The following is a 19876-nucleotide window of genomic DNA, read 5'->3' as shown; positions in this document are numbered from 1 at the left end:
CCTTAACTTAAGTATACCATGGAGACGCTGGGTGGGACAAAGGGTTAATATGCTTGGCTGTTAACCCTAAGGTTGGAAGTTCAAATTCACCCAGAGGACCCTCGAGGGAAAGGCCTGGTAATTTACTTCCCAAAACCCCTATTAGACTCACATGGGGTCCTCATGAGTCAGAATTGACTCAAAGGCAACAGGTGTGGTAGGATGTACCAATGAGGGGGTACATCCCTCCCCTGGATATCCCAAATCACATCGCTGGACCATTTGGTCTGGCATGTGAAGCTCTGCATAAACTTCCCATTCTCGAAAGCAAGTGTGTAACACCATAGCTCCCAACACGGCTCCGGTCATTTCTTTCTGTGGCACCTCCCTCCCCATCCCTTCCTGTTTTTCCTCATTTCTCCCGGGCTACGTTCTCCCACTTCTGAGGGCCAGGATCTGGGGAGACAAGAGTCTCCAAAGGACCGACGGAAGTGTCACTGAGCGGAGGGACTTCAGAGCGAGGCTCCTGGAGGATGATGGGGCTTTGGCTGCTGTTGCTTTTAGCTGAAAGGCCTGCCTGCCTCCTCGGCCCAAACCCTTAGGGAGGTCTACCGAATCCCTCTATTCCCCTAGTCCTACAAAGGAGCCCTGGTGGAGAGGTGGTTTCGTGTTGGGCTTTGATCTGCAGGGTCAGCACTTCGAAACCACCAGCAGCTCCCAGGGAGAAAGTCTGGGCTCTCTCGGAAACCCACAGGGGGTCGCTAGGGGCCAGCAGTGAGTTTGGAGAAAGCTGACAGTAGGGGGTGCCCCTTACTCTTCTCTGAGTGGACTGAGGTGCTGGCCCTGGAAAGGCTTGGCGCTAGGGAGCAACATTAATCCAGAAGGACCAAGATTCACACAGAAGAACAGCTGACGGCTCAGAAAGGGGCCTTTATTTCACAACCAAGAATACGAGGAACCTCAGAAGGGATGATGCCAGTCCGTTCCTAACTGAACCCCGTGGAGGCTGGGGATCACCCCTATAGCGCTTTTGTGCTTAGTTCTCATCAGAGGAGCCACGAAGCCCCCCCTGAATCACTCAGCAAGAAAGAATCGAGTGTTCGCGGTCCCTCGTTTGGAAGTGAGTGGGTGTCTTCAACGCCTGCATTTGTCACTGTGCTCCGGGTTTGCAGACGGCGATCTGGCTGGCACGGACGCTCACAGACTCGGTGGCCGCCAACAGCTGCGCCCAATCGTACCAGCAGGTGCACAGGCAGAGCCCGTCTAAGAACTCGGCGCAGGAACAATGGCACCGTTATAATGCCAGGGGACAAGGCCGGGCGCCAGCTACTACTCGACGACCCTGGCGGTGGGAAGGGCTAGGACTCGGGCGTAGCTCGGCAGCATCTGTCTTTCTTGTCCATGAATCGCATCCACACAGCCAGCAGCAGCCTCTCCTTGTCAGGCCCCAGCCAACCACAGAGTCAGGGGCATAAAAATAAAAACCTCTCCCCCAAACATATTCTTTTCTCTTCAGCAGATCTTCTCCCGTGGGCTGTAGCGCCACACTCACCAAGTTTACATTTACATCCAAATATGCACACACACAAATTACCGATGCAGCTCACTCCCCGGTGACTTTATCACAGGTTGCTAGGTAACAGTGGATACAAGTCAGGTTTCAGGACCTGGAGCACACCACCATAAAATAGCTGCTCGGGCCTTTTGCATAAAGAGTGGACATTTGTTACCTGTTTTCATATGCCAATTGATCAGTTGGTCAAAACTCAGGGGTGCCAAGCCATCAGCACCCCCCACACACATCAGTACTGAACTGAGCAAATGAGATCACAATAGAAAAGCTGGGGTGCACCATCCTTCACACCACCACCACCACCCCCACAAACCGGTTTTTCCCCTTGTGTGATCCGGCTCCCGGCTCTCAGCAGCCTTACAAGCCCGGTCTTGTGCCCGTGGAGGGAGATGGCTCTATGGCTAATTACAGGCTGAAATGGCACTCAGAGCTGAGCCCAGCAGGGGCCGCGTCACTTGCCAAGGCGCCACCCAAAAGGAAACCTCAGCCCCCCTCCCACCACTCTTCTCCAGGGCTAAAAGATTCCTGGAGTCCAGGAGAAAAGGGAATGGTAACCCTTTACGAAGAGTGACTCACCCCTTATTTGGGTTTTCTCTGTTTTGAAGTAAGGAAATGCCCTCTCATCGAAGCTATGGCAAATGAATGTTATTTGCATTCTTTCCCTCAGGAATACACTACAGGAACAATCAAAAACCCCAAACCCACTGATTCTGACTGGTGGCAACCCTACGCGTGACAGAGTACAACTGAGCTCCACAGGACTCTCTCAGCGATAATCTTGATGCGAGATGACCTGGATTGTCCTCCACGGAGCTACCGTGTGACTTCAAACCCCCAACCTACGGGTGAGTAACCAGGCACAATCAACTGTGTCACCCAAGGACCGTGGATAAAACCTACTGCCGTAGAGGGGATTCCAACTCAGAGGTTTTCTGAGGCTGTAAATCTTTTTCCCCCGGAAAAAAGGCCCATCTGTCTCCCAAAGAGCATGTGGTGGCTTTGAAGTGCTGACCTTGAAGTTCGTGCAACGCTTTACCCAACAATGCCACCAGGACTCCTTTCTTATTACTCCATAAACCAAAAAATCAAGCTCGATGCCAGCGAGTCGATTCTGACTCACAGCCACCTTCTCGGATAAGGTAGAACTGTCTCTGTGGGTTTCCAAGACTGAATCCTTAGAGGAGTAGAAACCCTTAGCTTTCTCCCAAGAAGCGGCAGATGGTTTCAAACGGCTGACCTTGCAGGTAGCAGCTCAATGTGATCAGCACATCACCAGGGGGCCTTTGTTTTAACATCGTAGGACTTCTGGTGGTGCTGTCTAGTGAGTGATGGGCTAGGAACCACAAAGTCCATGGTTCAACCCACCAGTACCGATTAAGCCGTCTGCTCTCATCAAGGTTTACAGCCTCAGAAAACCTATTAGAGGGCCGCTGTGAGTCAGAATCTACGCAGCAGCAGTAGGCTGGGTTTGGGTTTGGCTTCTGACAGTGTCAGCATTTCTGAGAAACCATCAAGAAAAGACCACTGTTTCCCTGGAGGTGAAACGGGGTAACAAAGAATCAGGGCTGCATGGAAACACACACCACTCCCCCTTTCCATATTTTCCCAAGATTTGAAACTGGAAAACTCCACCACACGTTTCAACCACATTCTCCCTTGGATGGGGACGTACTAGGCGGGGAAGGAGAGTAGAGAACCCAGCTATACTTCAAGGCTGCGGAGAAGCACCGTTTAGTCCCTTTGCCTCAATCCCCCCTAAGCAGGAGCCCTGGTGGCACAGTGGTGACCTGTTGGCTGCTAACTACAAAGTCAGCAGTTCAAGACTACCAGCTGTACCTCGGGCAATCGACAGGGCTTTCTACTGTTGGAACGTGTTACGGTCTTAGAGACCCAGAGGCAGTTCCGTGCTGTCCTACAGGGTCTCTGTGAGTCAATGGCAATGAGTTTGGGGTTTTTTGACTGTCTACTTTATTCCCTCCCTCACTACACTGCAGGCTGTCTGTGTATCTCCGGGTTATTCCTGCTCTATTTCCCTCCTCCGGTCATTTCTTTCCGTGGCACCTCCCCCCCCATCCATTCCTGTTTTTCCTCATTTCTCCCGGGCTACGTTCTCCTACTTCTGAGGGCCAGGATCTGGGGAGACAGGAGTCTCCAAAGGACCGACTGAGCGGAGGGACTTCAGAGCGAGGCTGAACCTCTAATTCACCTGGCAATGACATTTAGTGAAATGCGACTCACGGTCCATTGAAAGAAGGCGGTGACCAATTATTCTCCACTTAAAAGGGTATTGTCAATCTCCACAGAGCTGAAATGGCATTTGGAAATCATCGTGGGGACTGCCATCTTCCCAGAAAGACAGAACCAATTCTCAACTGACCTTTCCCCACCCTCTGCAACTCCTTGAAAATTTAAAACCACACTTTAAAAAACATAATGAGCAGCAGCACAAGCCCCAAACATGTCTGGTCATTCCAGAAGGGGGCTGGGAACAACAGAGCTCCCTGGGCAGCCCCCCAGTCCCCGCTCAGCCTCGACATTTAGGCACAGTAACTGAAAAGGGGAAAACCAACCAACCAGGCTACCACAAACAGAAGCATCATGTTGAATTTGATGGTGACGGAAAGAGATGTTAATGACTGAGAATCAGTTTTTGAACAGGGTCTATTCCATTTTCTTTCCAAAACGGCATCAAGGGCGGTTGGGAAAGAAGTCTCTGGTTGCTTGGTTTTGTTTTTCGACCCCTTAAAAATGCTTTCAACATTATCCTTTGCTCAAATGTGAAGTCTATATACTCCGAATAAAACTCTTTGAAATCTTCCACATTAAGAACACCACATATTTGAAAAACATGACATAGTATATTCCATCTCCTTCAGAAAAAAAACCAGCACGGAGACAAATTAAAGAGTTCAAATTGCACCCTGCAATTGACAAAAATAGGGCATACCATGACTCCCCATCTTTTCCCACCCCCACCCCCAAAAAAAAAACCAGGGGCAAGGGGCATCGTAAACCAGAAGGAAATCCACGACCTCTCTTGTTTCTGGACCCAACCAAAGCCATGTTCATTTCAAAGCATTGCCAAACAAAGCAGAATAAAGAAAATGGCAGGAGAAAAGTCATGAAGGCAGAGGCGATGAGAACTGAATGGGATCCCGAGCTCCTCTAACTCCTACCAGCTCATTGTGCAGGTGAGAGCCCTGGGAGAGAAAGAGAGAGGGAGAGAGAGAGACAGAGAGAGAGAGAGAGAGAGAGAGAGAGCAAGCGAGCGATTACAACCCTAGTCAAGTACCTGACAGCTGCATGAGAAAATCAGACGCCATCTTAACAGAGATGTCCTGGCTGAACAATGCTGACGCACTGTTGGCCACATACTCGGAGGGGTCTTTCAGCTTTGTGTGGTTGGCGGGCCTGTCGGCAGCACTCAGGGTAAAGGAGGTGGGCAGGCCGTTTTCTTCCTTGGGTTCCTCCTTCACCAGCAAAGGCGAGATGCCAGCCCCACCCTGGCTAGTCCTCTCTGGAGTGTTAGACGTCATCATGGTCCCCACTAGCTCTGTCCCTCCTCCTTCCCTTTGCTGCCCCAGGCAGGCACTGTCACTGAGGTGGGGAGCGCCCTTGACATCTGGGTCTGGGATCTCCTCCTTCACCTTGGCGTCTGTCCTCAGGAAGTGCTGGTGGCAGCGCATGTGGAGTTTCAGGCTGAAGTGGCGGGAGGAAGTGAAAGGGCATAGCTGGCATTGAAAGGTCTCTCCTCGGTCCTGGTGCTGATGAACCTGATGGAGAAGCAAGAAGAATGAGCTACACCCACTGCGCGCTAAGGGGAAACGCCCGGTTGCATATCCACACCATCCATCAATGATTTCCTCACAGTACACAGGGCTGGTCCAGGAGGCAAAATTACACACGCAGCATTTCATTACTGTGCCCCAAGCACGGAGGTGAGTCCCTAAAGGTAGAGCAGGTCCGCGTAGGTTAAGAGCCCATCATTAGAGGCCCGCTCACAACTGCCTATGGATGCTGTGGTTGGGAGAATCCTCCTTACAGCCCATCATCCCATCTCGGTGGACGTCTTCAGAGAAAATACTATAAACCTAGCACCATGCGAACTGATATAATTATGCATTGGGGGTCAAAAGAGGTAAACTGTCCAGTAATTCCTCTCCCAATAATAACACTTTGCATGAGCACAATTATCGTCACCCAGAGAATACGCTGTGTTTTACAAACACGGTTTCCATTTTCGAGATGCTTCTTTTAGGTCATTAAGGACCCGAGGAATAATGGTCCCCAGGCGTTCTCAGTTCATAGACAGGGCAATGGATAGCCCCAGAATCAAGGTGCTAGAGAAGGGGCAGAAAGCCCAAAACAAAAACAAACTCACTGCCATCCAGTTGATGGCGACTCATCTCGGCCCTGTAGAGCAGGGTCGGACTGCCCTCCTACCCTAAGGGTTTCTGAAACTGTAACACTTTATAGGGGGTAGAAAGCCCTAACTTCCTCTCACAGAGGGGCTGGTGGTTTCGAACCGCTGACCTTTCGGTTAGCAGCCCAATGTGGAACCAGTGGGAAAAAAGCCATGCTCTGATCCCCACCAAGGACTCCCAAGCAAGGTAAAACCATCCATCATTTGCAAACATGATTATTTCCCATTCCAGATTCTGATGTCTGCCAAGAGGCAGATTTTTAAACCCAGTCGCAGGCTTCTGTGCGCAATACCTATAAAGATTCTAAGAAACTGTTTCTTCTGGCTACTATCAAATTTCAAGAAATCTTCTCACTGTCATTGAGTTGATCCTGACTCGTAGTGAGCCTACAGGGCAGGGTAGAACTACTCCTGTGGGTGTCTGAGACTGAAACTCTTTCCAGGACTTGAGAGCCTCATATTTCTCCTGAGAAGCAGTTGGTGGTTGTGAACTGCTGACCTTGCAACTGGCAACCCAACTCACAATCCACTGAAGATGGGGATCAGCTGCAGTATGTTTGTGTATCACCAGGGCTCCAAATACAGTGCTCGAAAAAGCAAGGAACTAATTGCATTGGCCTGAGCCCTGGCTCAGGGCTGGCAGGTGTTCCGTCAGCTCCTAACTTCCCCCTTTCATCTCTGCCAATGGCCTTCAGCCCTGACCGATACCACCCCTGCCACTCCCGGGCTGGCCCTCCGGGCCCTGCAGGAGAAACAGCCAATTGTGTCATCTGGGCCCAATAAGTGGTAGGAATTCAAACCCCAAACAGAAGAGACACAACATCAGTATGTAGCAATGTCAGCCGGATTTGAACCCAGGCCTCATCAAGGTTTAGGGCCCGTCCATTAGTCCACCGTGCTAACTGGTCCCCAGATACAGGATTCCATTCCAAGAGAGCAGGCTTCGCTACAGCTGTGCATACATTCTGAATGCAATCCAGAAGCGTTCTCCGCCAGCCAAAACATACTTTTAAATAATGTTAAGTGACCAACAAAAGCAAAGAAATTAAAAGTTAATGGTGAGATCCTGTCGCTACAGCACCCCACTGTGGCTTTTTGAAAAAACCAGCAGAAGACATTCTGGGTCCTTCGCAACAGAAATAGCCATATAAACCTAAATTCAGTTGCAGCCAAGTGCCTGTTCATTAAATGGCTTCCCCTCTGCCTGGGGGTGGGAGGAGCAGGGGGGTAGGTAAACACACCATTTGTCCCTGGCTGTTAGAATGGCCCTTCTCTGTTTTCCACAACAAGGGGATTTAACTCAGGAGCTCATCGTTTCATTCACTTCCTCACAGAAGCCTGGTTTCCTGCCACCTCTCCTATCCAGTGCCCCTGAAACAGACCCCTCCGAGGCCTCAGCTCACAGACCCGCTGGACTGGACACTGGCGGGCGCGGCCATGCCGCTGTCATGCCCCGGAACCAGGTGGTAAAGGTCACGAGGCAGAAAGCTTCCGCCCCCCAGAGTGGAGCAAGGTGGTAGATTCCATTTCCACAGCGTCCTTAAATCTGTTAACCCAGGAGAGGAGAGGAGTTAATCCAAGAACAGACACGACAGAGCGCAGCTTCTGGAAGAAGGAGAAAGGCAGAGAGAGAAGCCCAAGTTCTAAAATCAGAAGGGAGCCTTGAATCAAAAAGAGCCTGGGCGGTGTGTACCAGGGTTGTAGGTGGGGTCTTTTCCGGGAAATCCTGGCCTGGCTATATGCAAATGTGGGGAACTTAATATTTACAGGAAAAACAGGTGATGTTGAGCTGAATTCTGCAGGCCTAACTCCGTTTCCCAAACGGACTCGGTATCCCCATTTGCTTTTCAAGGGAAGTAAGTGTGCCCTTGCTCTTCCAATGTTTCCCCTTCTCTACGGCTAGAAAAAAACGTTTCTGCTTCAGTGCTTCTGCATCCAGAAGGCTCCTTAGAAGCAAGGATGGCGAGTCTTCCTCTCATGGACATTAGGCATGTTCAGCAGGAGGGGTAAAGTCGAGGGGCAGTGAAAACGAGGAAGGCTCTCAACAAGATGGACGCGCAGTGGCTGCCAACCGTGGGCGCAAACAGAACAACTGGGAGGACAGTGCAGGACCAGGCGGTATCTGGTAAGGTTGTGAGGTGGGTGGATATGAGTCGGAACACACTCCAGGGCCCCTAAGAAGATCTTTGGCTTTTATTCTCTTTGGCCTAACACTTGCTTTAAAAACTTCTTAAGTGTTTATGTTCATGTGAAGAGAAACTTGTCTAAAAGATTTCATTCTTTTTACAGACCAACATTTAGAGGGACTCACTTACCAAAGGTTAATGGTCTTGATTGCTAACGAAAAGGTTGGAGGCTGGAGCGACCCACAAGCACCTAGGAAGAAAGGCCTGGTGATCTAGCGATGAAAACAAAGATCACAACGCAGGCCTTGGAAACCCACTGGAGCACACCTCTCCGCTGGCACACACAGGCCCCCACTGTGAGTCAACATCGACTGGTTAGCAACGGTTGTCTGATGGCTTTTAAAATGGTATCATGGAGTTACCAGGATCATTATTACTACCAGGTGCACTCACAAGCCTGAGACCTTGGTATTTCAGAGCATAAATGCTGGAAAGCTCAGCTCCATGTATGGGGACCAGGCCAGGCACTTCATCAGGCCAGAGCTGAACCCAGGAGACCTCCACACCCTGAGTTCTCAGTCCTGCGGCCTGACTGCACCTCATCAGGGTTCTTTAACCCAGCCAGGCAGCCCGTCTGACCTTTCCTGGTCTGCTGTACTGTATGCATGTCACACGTAACTCCCATCTGCTCGCTCATCCTATGGGCTTCAAGGATTTCTAAGAAACTCTGAAGGAGCTGGGGGCAGCTTTGACAAGCTCCCTCTAGACCAGGCCATGAAAACTCGCTCATCATATTACGGATGAAAGGGAGGATTGAAAGGACTGTTTATTTAAAATACTTAGGTAGAATAAAGGAGATCCCGTAATTGTTGACTATATAAAATGTCATCTTTTTAAAATACAGATATACATGGTCAATACTGAAAGATATACATCAAAATAGTAATAATGATTATGCCTGGGTGACAAGAGATAGGGGTTAATTTTATATTCTTTTGTTTATTGCTTTTCCTAAGCCCTCAACAGTAAACTGACATCCAGAAACGAAAAATGCAGAAGTTACGTTAGAGTAATTTCTTACACCATTTCATTGATTTACGTCTAAATATAAATGTTAATGTGCATCCAGATGGCTTCCAGGCAATAATTCCTACATAGACTATATTTACTGAGTGCTTCTCCACATTGGGCATTGAATTAAGCGCCTTATGCGCACGATCTCATTTAACCCATACAACAACCCCATAAGACACACAGCATGAATTTGATCTCCTTGACTTCACCTCGACTATGTTGTGGTACTGAGATGCTAAATAAGGCTTTTCTGACCAAAAGGCTTGAGAGAGTAGCTCATTCACATCTTCATGTTTTAGGTAAACTTTTCAGCAAATGTATCAATGTTTGTATCTATCAGAGCCCTGGAGCCCTGTTGGTATAGGGCGAGTTGGGCTGCTAACTGCAAAGTCAGCAGTTAAACAGCACCAGCCACTCCATGGGAGAAAGATGAGGCTTTCTACTCCTGTGACGAGTTATAGTCTCAGAAACTCACAGGGCAGTTCTACCCTGGCCCAGAGGGTCACTAAGAGTCAGCACCCACTCCATGGCAGTGAGTTGGTTTTCGGAGTTTACTGATAGGCTCTCTCTTGGAAGAAGTACACATCTTAGAAGCGAGGCTGGCCAGCCTCCAACTCATGTACTTTGCACGTGTTATCAGGAGGGACCAGTCCCTAAAGAAGGCCATCAAACTTAAACTGGAGAGTCCCTGAAAAGGAGGAGGACCCTCAAGGAGATGATGGACAGTGGGGGCTACAATGGACCCAAGCATAAAACGTGAGCAGATGCAGCAGGATGAGACAGCACACCATACATGGAGTGGTTGAGTCAGAACTGACTCAGTGGGTCCTCACAATTAATAACCACTGGTAATCAGTCTAACTGGTTGGTTTCAGGAGCGCTGGTGGCCCAGGGTTTAAGCATTTGGCCACTAACCCAAAGCTGGTAGTGAGAAACCACCAGTTCTGAGAGATGAGGCAGTCTGCGTCTATGAAGGTGTACAGGCTCGGAAGCCCGCTGGGGAAAGTCTCCTTTGTCCTACGGGAGTACTAGGAGTCGGAGTGCGTTTGGTTCTCTAGTTTGGTGCGGGGGTTAAAGTGCGCGGCTGCTAACCCAAAGGTCAGTAGTTGGAGACCACCCCCAGTCACTCCTCAGGAAAAGATGCAGCCGTCTGCAGCTGCAAAGATGGCCGCCTAGGAAGTCCCAGGGGACTTCTCCTCTGCCCTGTACGGTTTCTATGAGTCAGTTCAATCGGCTTGATGGCAATGAGTTGGGCCGTGGGTCTTGCTGGTGAACACAGCAGACGTTACCATGCAGAAGGCCACACCCTCCTATTTATGTGTAGACCATACTTGCAGAATCCCGTTAAGAAGAAAGCACTTGTAGTTAGAAAACACAGAAAGTCCCTCGCGTGAGGTGGAAGGCAGGCGGAAGAAAGCGTATCCCATTTGATAACATTCAACTTGCCCGAGCCCACCTCACATTTCCCTTCTCAAAAGCCGGAGTTGGAGCTCAACAGGCTAGGACACCAGGAGTTTAAATAAAGAAGTAATTTCACACAACTGCCTTATTGTACTGGTTATTGATTTGTTCTGAAAGCATTCTAAGATCCCCATGACCCACAGAGACCTCCCAGCTCTCATCTGTAACACTGTCATGGCCGCCGTCCGGATCATCAAAGCACCCGACTGGCCTCCCTGCTGTCTCAGGGTCAGCAGTTCCTGCTATTGAAAGCCTAGCCTTTCCCCCGCCCTCCCTTCCCCTCCATGGGTTTATAAACAGGTAGTTTTAAGTGACCCTGAGCTGAAACCAAGCTTACAAGGTGTCAGGCTGGATGCAAGTTTTCTGCTCGCAGAAGCTTTAAAGGCAGGAGACCCGATTGGTAAGCACAGCTCCTGAGCGAAACACAGAGAAGGTGAAAGACGCCACTTTTAGTTTGAATGGCATTGCTTCTGGAAGTCTAAATCCTGCTAAGGAAATCCACCTTGCAGAGGGTAAGGTGGGAGATGTTACTTGAGGGAAGGTGATGGGAGAGGAGGATTAAAGAAAAGACCCCAGGGTGTGTTCAGTCAAATTCAACCAACCAGACCTCTGGGCTAAGTGGATTGCAAAGAGGAAGGCTACTCCCGGGGGAGGGGAAGCGGCAGTAAAAGGAAAGAAAACACAATTCATCGCAAAGTTCACTCTTGTCCCCTCTTATTTCTAGTGCTCTAAACTAATTCCTAATGGCAGTGGAAGTTGTGTCCCATCATGCTTTGGGGGAGCTACAATTCTACGCCGTGACCACTGAAGGCTTTGACGACCAGATTTTGAAATAAGCAAATGTTTTAATGACATACTACTTGTGGTCAGAGGGAGAAAGAGGAGGCTTCCTACTCCTATAAAGAGTTAGTCTGAGAAACCCAGAGGCAGTTCTACCCTGTCCTACAGCATCACCATAAGGCGGCATCAACTCAATGGCAGTGACTGAGGGCTGTTTTTGTTTTGTTTTACAGCTGAGGAGTGGACACCTTATAAACAAAGTCAAGAGCAAAACACTACCTAAAAAAATAAATCAGTGAACGTGCTATTATGAAGATGTAAAATAGCATTAATGTAAGAAATAACTACCCACTGTGTCTTCCGTGTCTGTCACTCGGCCGGCTTTATCCCCTTAAATACCGATCTCAACTCCTTCCCACAAACATCATGAGGCCCATTGAACAGATGAGAAGATGTCTAAAAGGTAATGTGGTCAAGGCCACTCAGCTGGTAAGTTAAACCACAGGATCCCAAGTCAGGTCTATCACATTCAAAAGTATTTCTATTGTCTTTTATGTTCAGTGGCTGATTTCGATTCCTTTTATCTGTATGGAGGCCTGCTAGTGTAGTGGCTCTGCACTGTCAGCATGGTCGACAGTTCAAAACCACCAGCAGCTCCTCGGGAGAGAAACGGGGCGCTCTACTCCCATCAACAGTTAGTCTCAGAAACTCACAGGGGGGCCTGGCTATGAGTTGGCATCGACACCATGGCAATGAGGTTGTTTTTGTTTTGTTTTGCTTTTCATGTTTACTGAGCTATAATTAACATACCATACAATTTAGGAGTTCACTCAATCCTATCAAGAGGGGCTGTGTAATCGTCACCACGATTAACTGTGGAATCTTTTCTATCTTCTTTCACACATTGATGTGGACTCCCCATGTCCCTCCTCCTCCCCATCCTGCTGTCCCCAAGAAATCACCCATTCCCTGACTGTCTTTGTAATCCCACCCACCCCCCTTCCCCTATCGAAACTCCACTAAACCAATTGGACCCTACCTTCAACTCACTTATAACAGAACCACGGAATGGAAATGCCCCCCTTGAGCTCAAACTGAACCGCACGAGTGGAAGCTGAGGCAGACAATCACGACGCCAAGATTATGTGGTCAGAATTATGGTTGATCTCATCCGTTTTCTCCTTGCATTTTAAGCAGAACTCTTCAAGCCAACGAGGGGCTGCTAAAAACGATTTGCATGTGACTAGGAATTTTCCAACACTTCATCTAAAAGCGGGATACAAAAATTCTCATGAATTCTCTACAGATGCATTACAGACACATGACATGTGCCCCCACCCTGCCCCGTTCCCACGTTCTTCATTGAACATGGAAAACAATGTCCTCAAAGTGTGGTGAGCATAATCCCAGGAACTGAGGCCGTTGAAGCACAGACAGCCTTCAGGAGGACTCTCAGGCTCGGCAGGACTGGCTCCAGTGAGTCCCACGGGGCTAAGCAGAGGTAAAGCCAAAGAGCCTTCAATCCTCATCCCTCAACTGGGTGCCTCTGAGGGTGCCCTGTTGGGTTTGCAAGCCGAAGAGCAAAGCACCAGCGCTGGCACCACCTCAGGGTGAAAGACGTGTGTCCTGAGAGGAACTGTGCTCCACGGTGTCTTCCGTGGTGGTAACCCTTTAGAAGTAGAGTACCAGGCCTTTCTACCGACGGACCCTCCGGCAGACTCCAACTTCCAACTTTTCAGGGAGCAGTTGACACAGTCGTTATTTGCCCCTGCCAGAGACTCTGTGCTAACAGGGGTACATTCTCTCGGAAAGGGGAAGGCCAAAAGCCCTCTCTTTGGTGTTCAGGTTGAGCGACTTTTGCCCCACTTTACTGTGGTCTGTCTCGGACGTATCCCTTTTGCTGTTCCCACGCCAACGCGTCTTCATTTTCTCACAGCCATCGAGTTGATTCTGACTCATAGCAACCCTGTAACATGGGATAGAACTGCCCCTTGTGGCTGTCCAAGGGTTGTAAACTTTTTATGGAAGTAGAAAGCCTGGTCTTTCTGCCACTGAGCGGCTGGCTGGTGACCCTGTGGTTATCAGCCCCATGCATAACCACTACACCAACCAGGGCTCCAGAAAATACCAGTGCCCCCGAAAACACCAGGCAGGCTGTTGTTCCCCTGGAGAACCAGCTGGCTCTGTGCTACCTCTCCAGTCCCGGGATGGTGCCACCAGTGACGACTTTGACTACGAACTAACAGGCTGGTGATCTACTGCGGAGTGGTCACAGCCACTCAAACGACAATGGCGTGTAGGGAGACACCGAAACACGCCCTGCGGTTGCCGTGAGTCTAAACAGCCTCCGCAACGACTTGCTTCTCTTTACCTTTATTAGTATTCCTGCACTGCATACCTTAGAAGATTCTCTCGGCCTGGAAGTTACTGCTGCAAAGCAGGCATCGGTACCTTTACAAGGAGGCCCGTGTCCACCTTCTCCTCCTGCATCCCTCTGCCCTCGGCTCCAGGGAGCAGAGCTGCGGGGCTCCCGGGCCAGGCCTCTGCCCGCGTCTCCCTGCCTGGGAGGTCCTCTGCGGAGGGCTTACCTTCATGTGGGATTTGAGATTGTCCTTGCGGGCACACCGGAAGGGACAGAGCGGGCACTGGTGGCTTTTTAGGCCTGTGTGGATCACCATGTGCCGCTTCCAGTAACTCTTCCTCTTGATAACCAAACCACAGATCGGACACTGGAAAGGCTTCCCGCTTTCCTCTTCTGAGGCTTGGGAAAAAGGGAGAAGAGAGACAAATTGAGGAACACAGACAGGGACATGGCATCGAGCACTAACTCACACCCGCGGCTCTACAAACAACACTACGAACGAGGCATCTTGGTTCTTGGCAACTGCGGGTTTGGGGCCATGTTCTGGGAAGCCTCGTGATTGGTTTCTTCAGGTAAAACCCCGAATTCACGTATTCACGTCTGCCGGGTGCCCCGTTCTGGTGGGAGTCTTACATCAGGAGGCTGCCCCAGCACTGCCTGCCAAGAAGCTGAGCTCCAGGGCTTCGTTTCCTGAAGGAAACTGCCGGAGCCAAGTCCAGGCTGGAGCCCGGAGCTTGGACCTTGACAGATGGTGGGAAATATAAAGCAATCAAAACCCAGCCCACAGCCATGAAGTTGATTCCGACTCAGAGCGCCCCCTATGGGACAGAGTAGACTACCTCCCTTGGCACAATGGTTAAGCAAAGAGCTGCTAACTTCTAGTTCAGCAGTTCGAAACCACCAGCAGCTTCTGTGGGAGAAAGACAAGCCTTTCTACTCCCGTAAAATTTCATCTTGGAAACCCACAGATGCCTTTCTTTCCTGTCCTGTGGGGTCACTATGAGTCAGCACCATCGCCACAGCAGTGAGTTTCTGTGTTTGCAAAGCTGTAAATCCTTACAGGAGCAGACCAGCCTCACCAACCATCGCTGTCATAAGGATTCTAACTCACAGAGACCCTACATAGAGTTTCCCAGTCTGTAGATCTCTATGGGAGCAAACAGCCTCATCTTTCTCCCAAGGTGTGGCTGGTGGGTTAGAACTGCCAACTTTTCTGTTAACAGCCCCGCACTTCACCACAATGCCACCAGGTTGTACACTGAGGCAGAAAATACCCCCATGGCTCTACAGAAAGCCAACTCCCTTCATAAGCCAAACCAACTGACCCCCTTTTGCAATCCCTAGAGCTGACGGAAGGTGCCCTGGGGGCATCCCCGTGAAAGCTCTAACTCAAAGGTCAGCAGTTCGAACCCACCAGCCACTCTGTGGGAGAAAGAAGTGGCACTCTGCTTCCAAAAAGACTTTCAGAGTCCTGCAGGGGCAGTTCTACTCTGTCCTACAGGGTCACGACCCTGGCCTGAGTGGGACTCCATAGCACTGTGTTTCTGAAGTTTAGCGGTCACTTGTGCTGGGCTCCAGCCAACACTGCTGCCAATTGAACTATCAGGGGGTCTGAAGGTCAGGGTTTGTCCACTTATTTCTGTCCCTCTGGCTGCCACTAAAGATGCACGCTGCCTCCCTCTGCCGTGACTGGATCCCGCCGCTCTCCTCCGCACATGCTGCCCATGATGGGAAAACCCACCGCCAGGCAGCCACACAGCCTCCAAGTTTTCCAGAAAGCAAACAGACCAACGATCACCTCCACGTCAACCAAAGATCACGCTTGGCTCCCCGTGTCCCCTCCCCCTGCACCCGCCCCAAAGAGCAGGGTCTCTGTCGTGCCACTGCATTGCTAACGTCCGGGTGAACCAACTTACATTGCTCGGTGCCACACTGGACCTCTGCCGCTTGGGAATATGGAGATAAAAACAAGCTAGAGTTACAGGTGTGATACACAAACATATCCAAGAGAGGAGAATGGGTGGATACAAAAGCAAGACACACAACGGTACGCCTGGGTGATTCTATTTTTGCCTTTTAAGAAACTGGGAATCAACTGCTGCTGAAAACCATCATCAGGTGAAAGGTGGATGGGGAACTTTATAAAGGATGGATCAAATTGATAACACCTAAGATCCACCTTAACCCCACTAAAAATGGAGCAATCAGCCAGGGGTCTTCCATGAGGCCACCTGTGAAGTACACTTAGAAAAATAAAATCCAACCTGAATTTAATCGTGCCTCTATAGAACCCATAGTGACCCTACACTAGCACACGGTAGAACTGCCCCTGTAGAAACTCACTAGGGGAGTGGGAAGTCTCATCTTTCTCCCACAGAACGGTTGCTGGTCTCAAACTACTGATCTTGTGGATAGCATCCTAACTTGTAACCACTCACGACACCACCAAAGCTCCTATGAGTCAGAATTGACTCAGTAACCGTGAGTTTGGTTTTTTTCTAAATAACTAGCAGTTTTCAGGAAACACAGTGATAAATAAATACAGTTCAACACACACCCAGAGGATGGACTTCAACAAACCCCAAATGAGACACCATCCTACAGGACAATGACCCAAATGGCAGTAACACGGTGTCGTCCACAAGGACATGGCATTTTCAACAAGGCAAAACCAAACCAAACTCACTGCTATCGAGTTCATTCGGACTCATAACGACCTGATACGACAGGGTAGAATTGCCCCTGTGAGTTTCCAAGACCATAACCTTTTACGGGAGTAGAAAGCCTCATCTTTCTCCTTTGGAGCAGGCTGATGGTTTTGAACTGCAGACCTTGTGGTTAGCAGCGCAACGTGTAACCACTATGCTACAAAGGCTCCCTAAAAAAATGGGTCAAGGTTATGATAAAGAGATTTAAAAGACATACATATAAAAGAGGTATGCCAGATATGAACTTTACTTGGCTCAGGATTTGAAGAAAGCAATTGTGAAATTAAAAAAAAAAAGTCAAGACACTTTTGAGATTAATTGGGGAATTACTGAGTTGACACTGGGTATTTCATAATATTTTCATAATATTATGGAACAACTGTTAATCCCGTTAGATGTGATAATGGCATTGTGGTTTGTTTGCTTGTTTGTTTTAAAATCCTTATCTGTTGTAGATACATGTGGAAGTATTTAGAAGCAAATGGATATGCTGCTTGGGATTTGCTTTACAATGTTTCAGGAAGAAAAAGGAGCAGACGTGGTGGGGGTGGGGATGGTTGTGGTAAATGAACTAGAGAATGGAATCTTTTTATTTTTGTCTAGAAACATACCCAAGAGTCATTCCCTCTGAAAGACCGGGGATTAAACGGGAGGCACCAGGAAGTGGAGCAGTTTGTTGGTGGTGCGTTTAACCTTTAAGTACTGGCTGCCAACCAAATGCTTGGTGGTTCGAATCTACTCAGAGCTGCCTTGGAAGAAAGGCTTGGTAACTTCGTTCTGAAAAAGCACCCAGGCTGCCAGAAAGATGTGTACGCGTGTTTCACTGACTCTGCAGAGGCATCGGACTGTGGGACCATAATAAACTGTGACTGACCTTGAGAAGAATGGGAACTCCAGAACACTCATTGTGCTCACAGATCAAGAGGCAGGTGTATGACCAGAACCAGGGAACACTGCCTGGCTTAAACTCAGGAAAGGTGTGAGTCAGAGTTGTATCCTCTCACCACACCTGTTCAATCTGTGTGCAGAGCAAACCATCAGAGAAGCTGGATGATATGAAGAAACGTGCAGCATCAGGATGGGAGGAAGGCTTGCTAAGAACCCGTGATATTCAGATGACACAAGCTTGCTTGCTGAAAGTGAGGGGGACTTGAAGCACTTGCTGATGAAGATCTAGGATTGCAGTCTTCAGTAGAGACCACAGGTCAATAGAAAGAAGATCAAAATCGTCACAACTGGACCAATAGGTAACATCATGATAAGTGGAGAGAAAGCTGAAGTTGTCAAGGATTTTTTTTTACGTGGATCCAAAATCAATGCTCACGGAAGCATCAGTCAAGACATCAAAAGATGGATTGCATTAGGTAAATGTGTTCCCCAAGACCTCGAGAGCACGGAAGAAACAGGATGCTACTTTGAGGACAAAGGCGCACCTGACCCAAGCCAGGGTATTCTCCATTGCATCACATGCATTTGGAAGTTGCACGTTGAGGAAGGAAGAACATAGATGAATAGATGCATTTGAACTGCAGTGCTGGAGAATAATTACTGAGATTACCATGGACTGCTAAAAGGACAAACCAATCCGTATTAGAAAAAGGCAAGATTTTGTCTCATATACTTTGGACATATTGTCTGGAGAGACCAGTCTCTGGAGGGGTGGCGAAAATGAGGAAGGCTCTCCAAAAGATGGACTGACGCGGTGGCAGCATCAGTGGGCTCAGGCATAGGAACAATTGTTGTGAGGATGGCCCAGGACTGCGCGCTGCTTCCTTCTACTGTACCTAGGGTCACTGTGCATCAGAGCCAGCCGACTCGACGGCACCGAACAACAACACCAGCATGCTGCTGCTGATTCCCGGCTTCAGGAAGTATTTTCCAGTGGGTTACAAGTCGGGCTGCTCACCTCAAGGTCAGCGGTTCAAAACCACCAGCTGCTTCATGGAGAAAGATGGAACTCTCTACTCCGGTAAGCCGTTACAATCCCAGAAACTCAGAGGGGCAGTTTTAACCATGTCCTATAGCAGTGGTTCTCAATCTGTGGGTCACAACCCCTGTGGGGGTCGAATGACCCTTTCACAGGGGTCGTCCGATTCATAACAGTAGCAAAATTACAGTGATGAAGTAGAAATGAAAATAATTTCATGGTTGGGGTCACCACCGCATGAGGACCTGCATTAAAGGGTGGTGGCATTAGGAAGGTGGAGAACCACTGTACAGGGTCAGGACGAGCCAGAATCAACTTGATGGCAGGGAGTTTGAATTTTGAAATCTGAACCGCCTAATTTTACAGAACTGGCTAGATTTTACACCAACTTGATGGAAGCTTTCAGGAGGAATCCTGGTAGCATCGTGGATGACCCACTGGGCTAACCACAAGAGCAGCAGTTCAAAATCCACCAGCAGTTCTTTGGGAGAAGAACTTTACAGTGTCGGAAACCCATAGGGGCAGTTCCACCCTGTTCTATAGGGTCGCTATGAGTCCACATCCACTCATGGCAGTGAGTTTTGTGTGGGAGAGGAGAGAAAAGTTGAGACATCATCACTGACCTGAGAGTTCCTGGCCCCACCAGAGGAAGGCAATAAAAAGGGGTTCCGAGAAAAAAAAAGAGAGAGAGAGAAAAGACCTTACCAAGTTCCCCGGTGCCCTTGCCTATTTCAACTATGAGCTTCCTATTCCGTCAAACGCACCCCATCCGCCACCCTAATCACCTTCTCCACATTTCAGTTGTATTACAGAGCATTCTCCATGCCTAGTTCCCATTAATCTGCTTTATGATGAAGCTACGCTTCCTTAGTTTTAATTACTGCCAAAGTTCATTTAAAAAATAGTACACAAATGAGGGTGACTGGGAGAACACTAAAATACTCAAAATGAAGAGAATCCAATTTCAAGAAATGTGGCCAAATAGCTGTGCTATTCCAGTGATTTAAATATGTAACGGATCGTTGCAGTTAGAGAAGCAGAGCTGAAGCCACATGATAAAATTCACCTGAATATGAGGTGTGGGGGGAAAAGTTCAGGGGGGGAAATATGAGGTGTGGGGGAAAATGCTAAGATTTTCTCATTCAATTTTTCCACCCCCTTGCACAATGATAAAGATGACACACTGGGCTACGCTTTGAGCTATTAACTACAAGGTCATGGGATGAAACCCATCAGTCACTCCTACGGAAAAAGAAAGAGTGGGGGGAGGGGGAGGAAGAAGGCAGACAAGAAGACAAACCACTGAAGACAAAGTAGGTGAATAAGCAAATGTGGTGAAGAAAGCTGATGGTGCCCAGCAATCAAAAGACATAGCATCTGGGGTCTTAAAGGCTTGAAGGTAAACAAGCAGCCATCTAGCTCAGAAGCAACAAAGCCCACATGGAAGAAGCATACCAGCCTGT

General features: G+C 49.0%; 1 protein-coding gene across 1 annotated transcript in view; it reads right to left on the bottom strand.

Annotated features, from left to right (window-relative positions):
- The window catches only part of ZNF827 (zinc finger protein 827), a 190477-nt gene that overhangs the window by 154242 nt on the left and 16359 nt on the right, over positions 1 to 19876 (bottom strand). Inside the window, exons 3-4 of the mRNA XM_030887204.2 lie at positions 14005 to 14177; positions 4845 to 5325 (exon numbers count right to left, since the gene is read on the bottom strand). Of these exons, the coding sequence (XP_030743064.1) occupies positions 4845 to 5325; positions 14005 to 14177 (654 nt within the window). The remainder of the gene's footprint in view (positions 1 to 4844; positions 5326 to 14004; positions 14178 to 19876) is intronic.

Source organism: Echinops telfairi, unplaced genomic scaffold (genome assembly GCF_000313985.2).
Source record: "Echinops telfairi isolate 266 unplaced genomic scaffold, ASM31398v2 ScPeMD7_5868;HRSCAF=6743_1, whole genome shotgun sequence".
Classification (NCBI taxonomy): Eukaryota; Metazoa; Chordata; class Mammalia; order Afrosoricida; family Tenrecidae; genus Echinops; species Echinops telfairi.
Note: the sequence above shows the minus strand (reverse complement) of the source record. Positions and strands in the feature narration are given on the sequence as shown.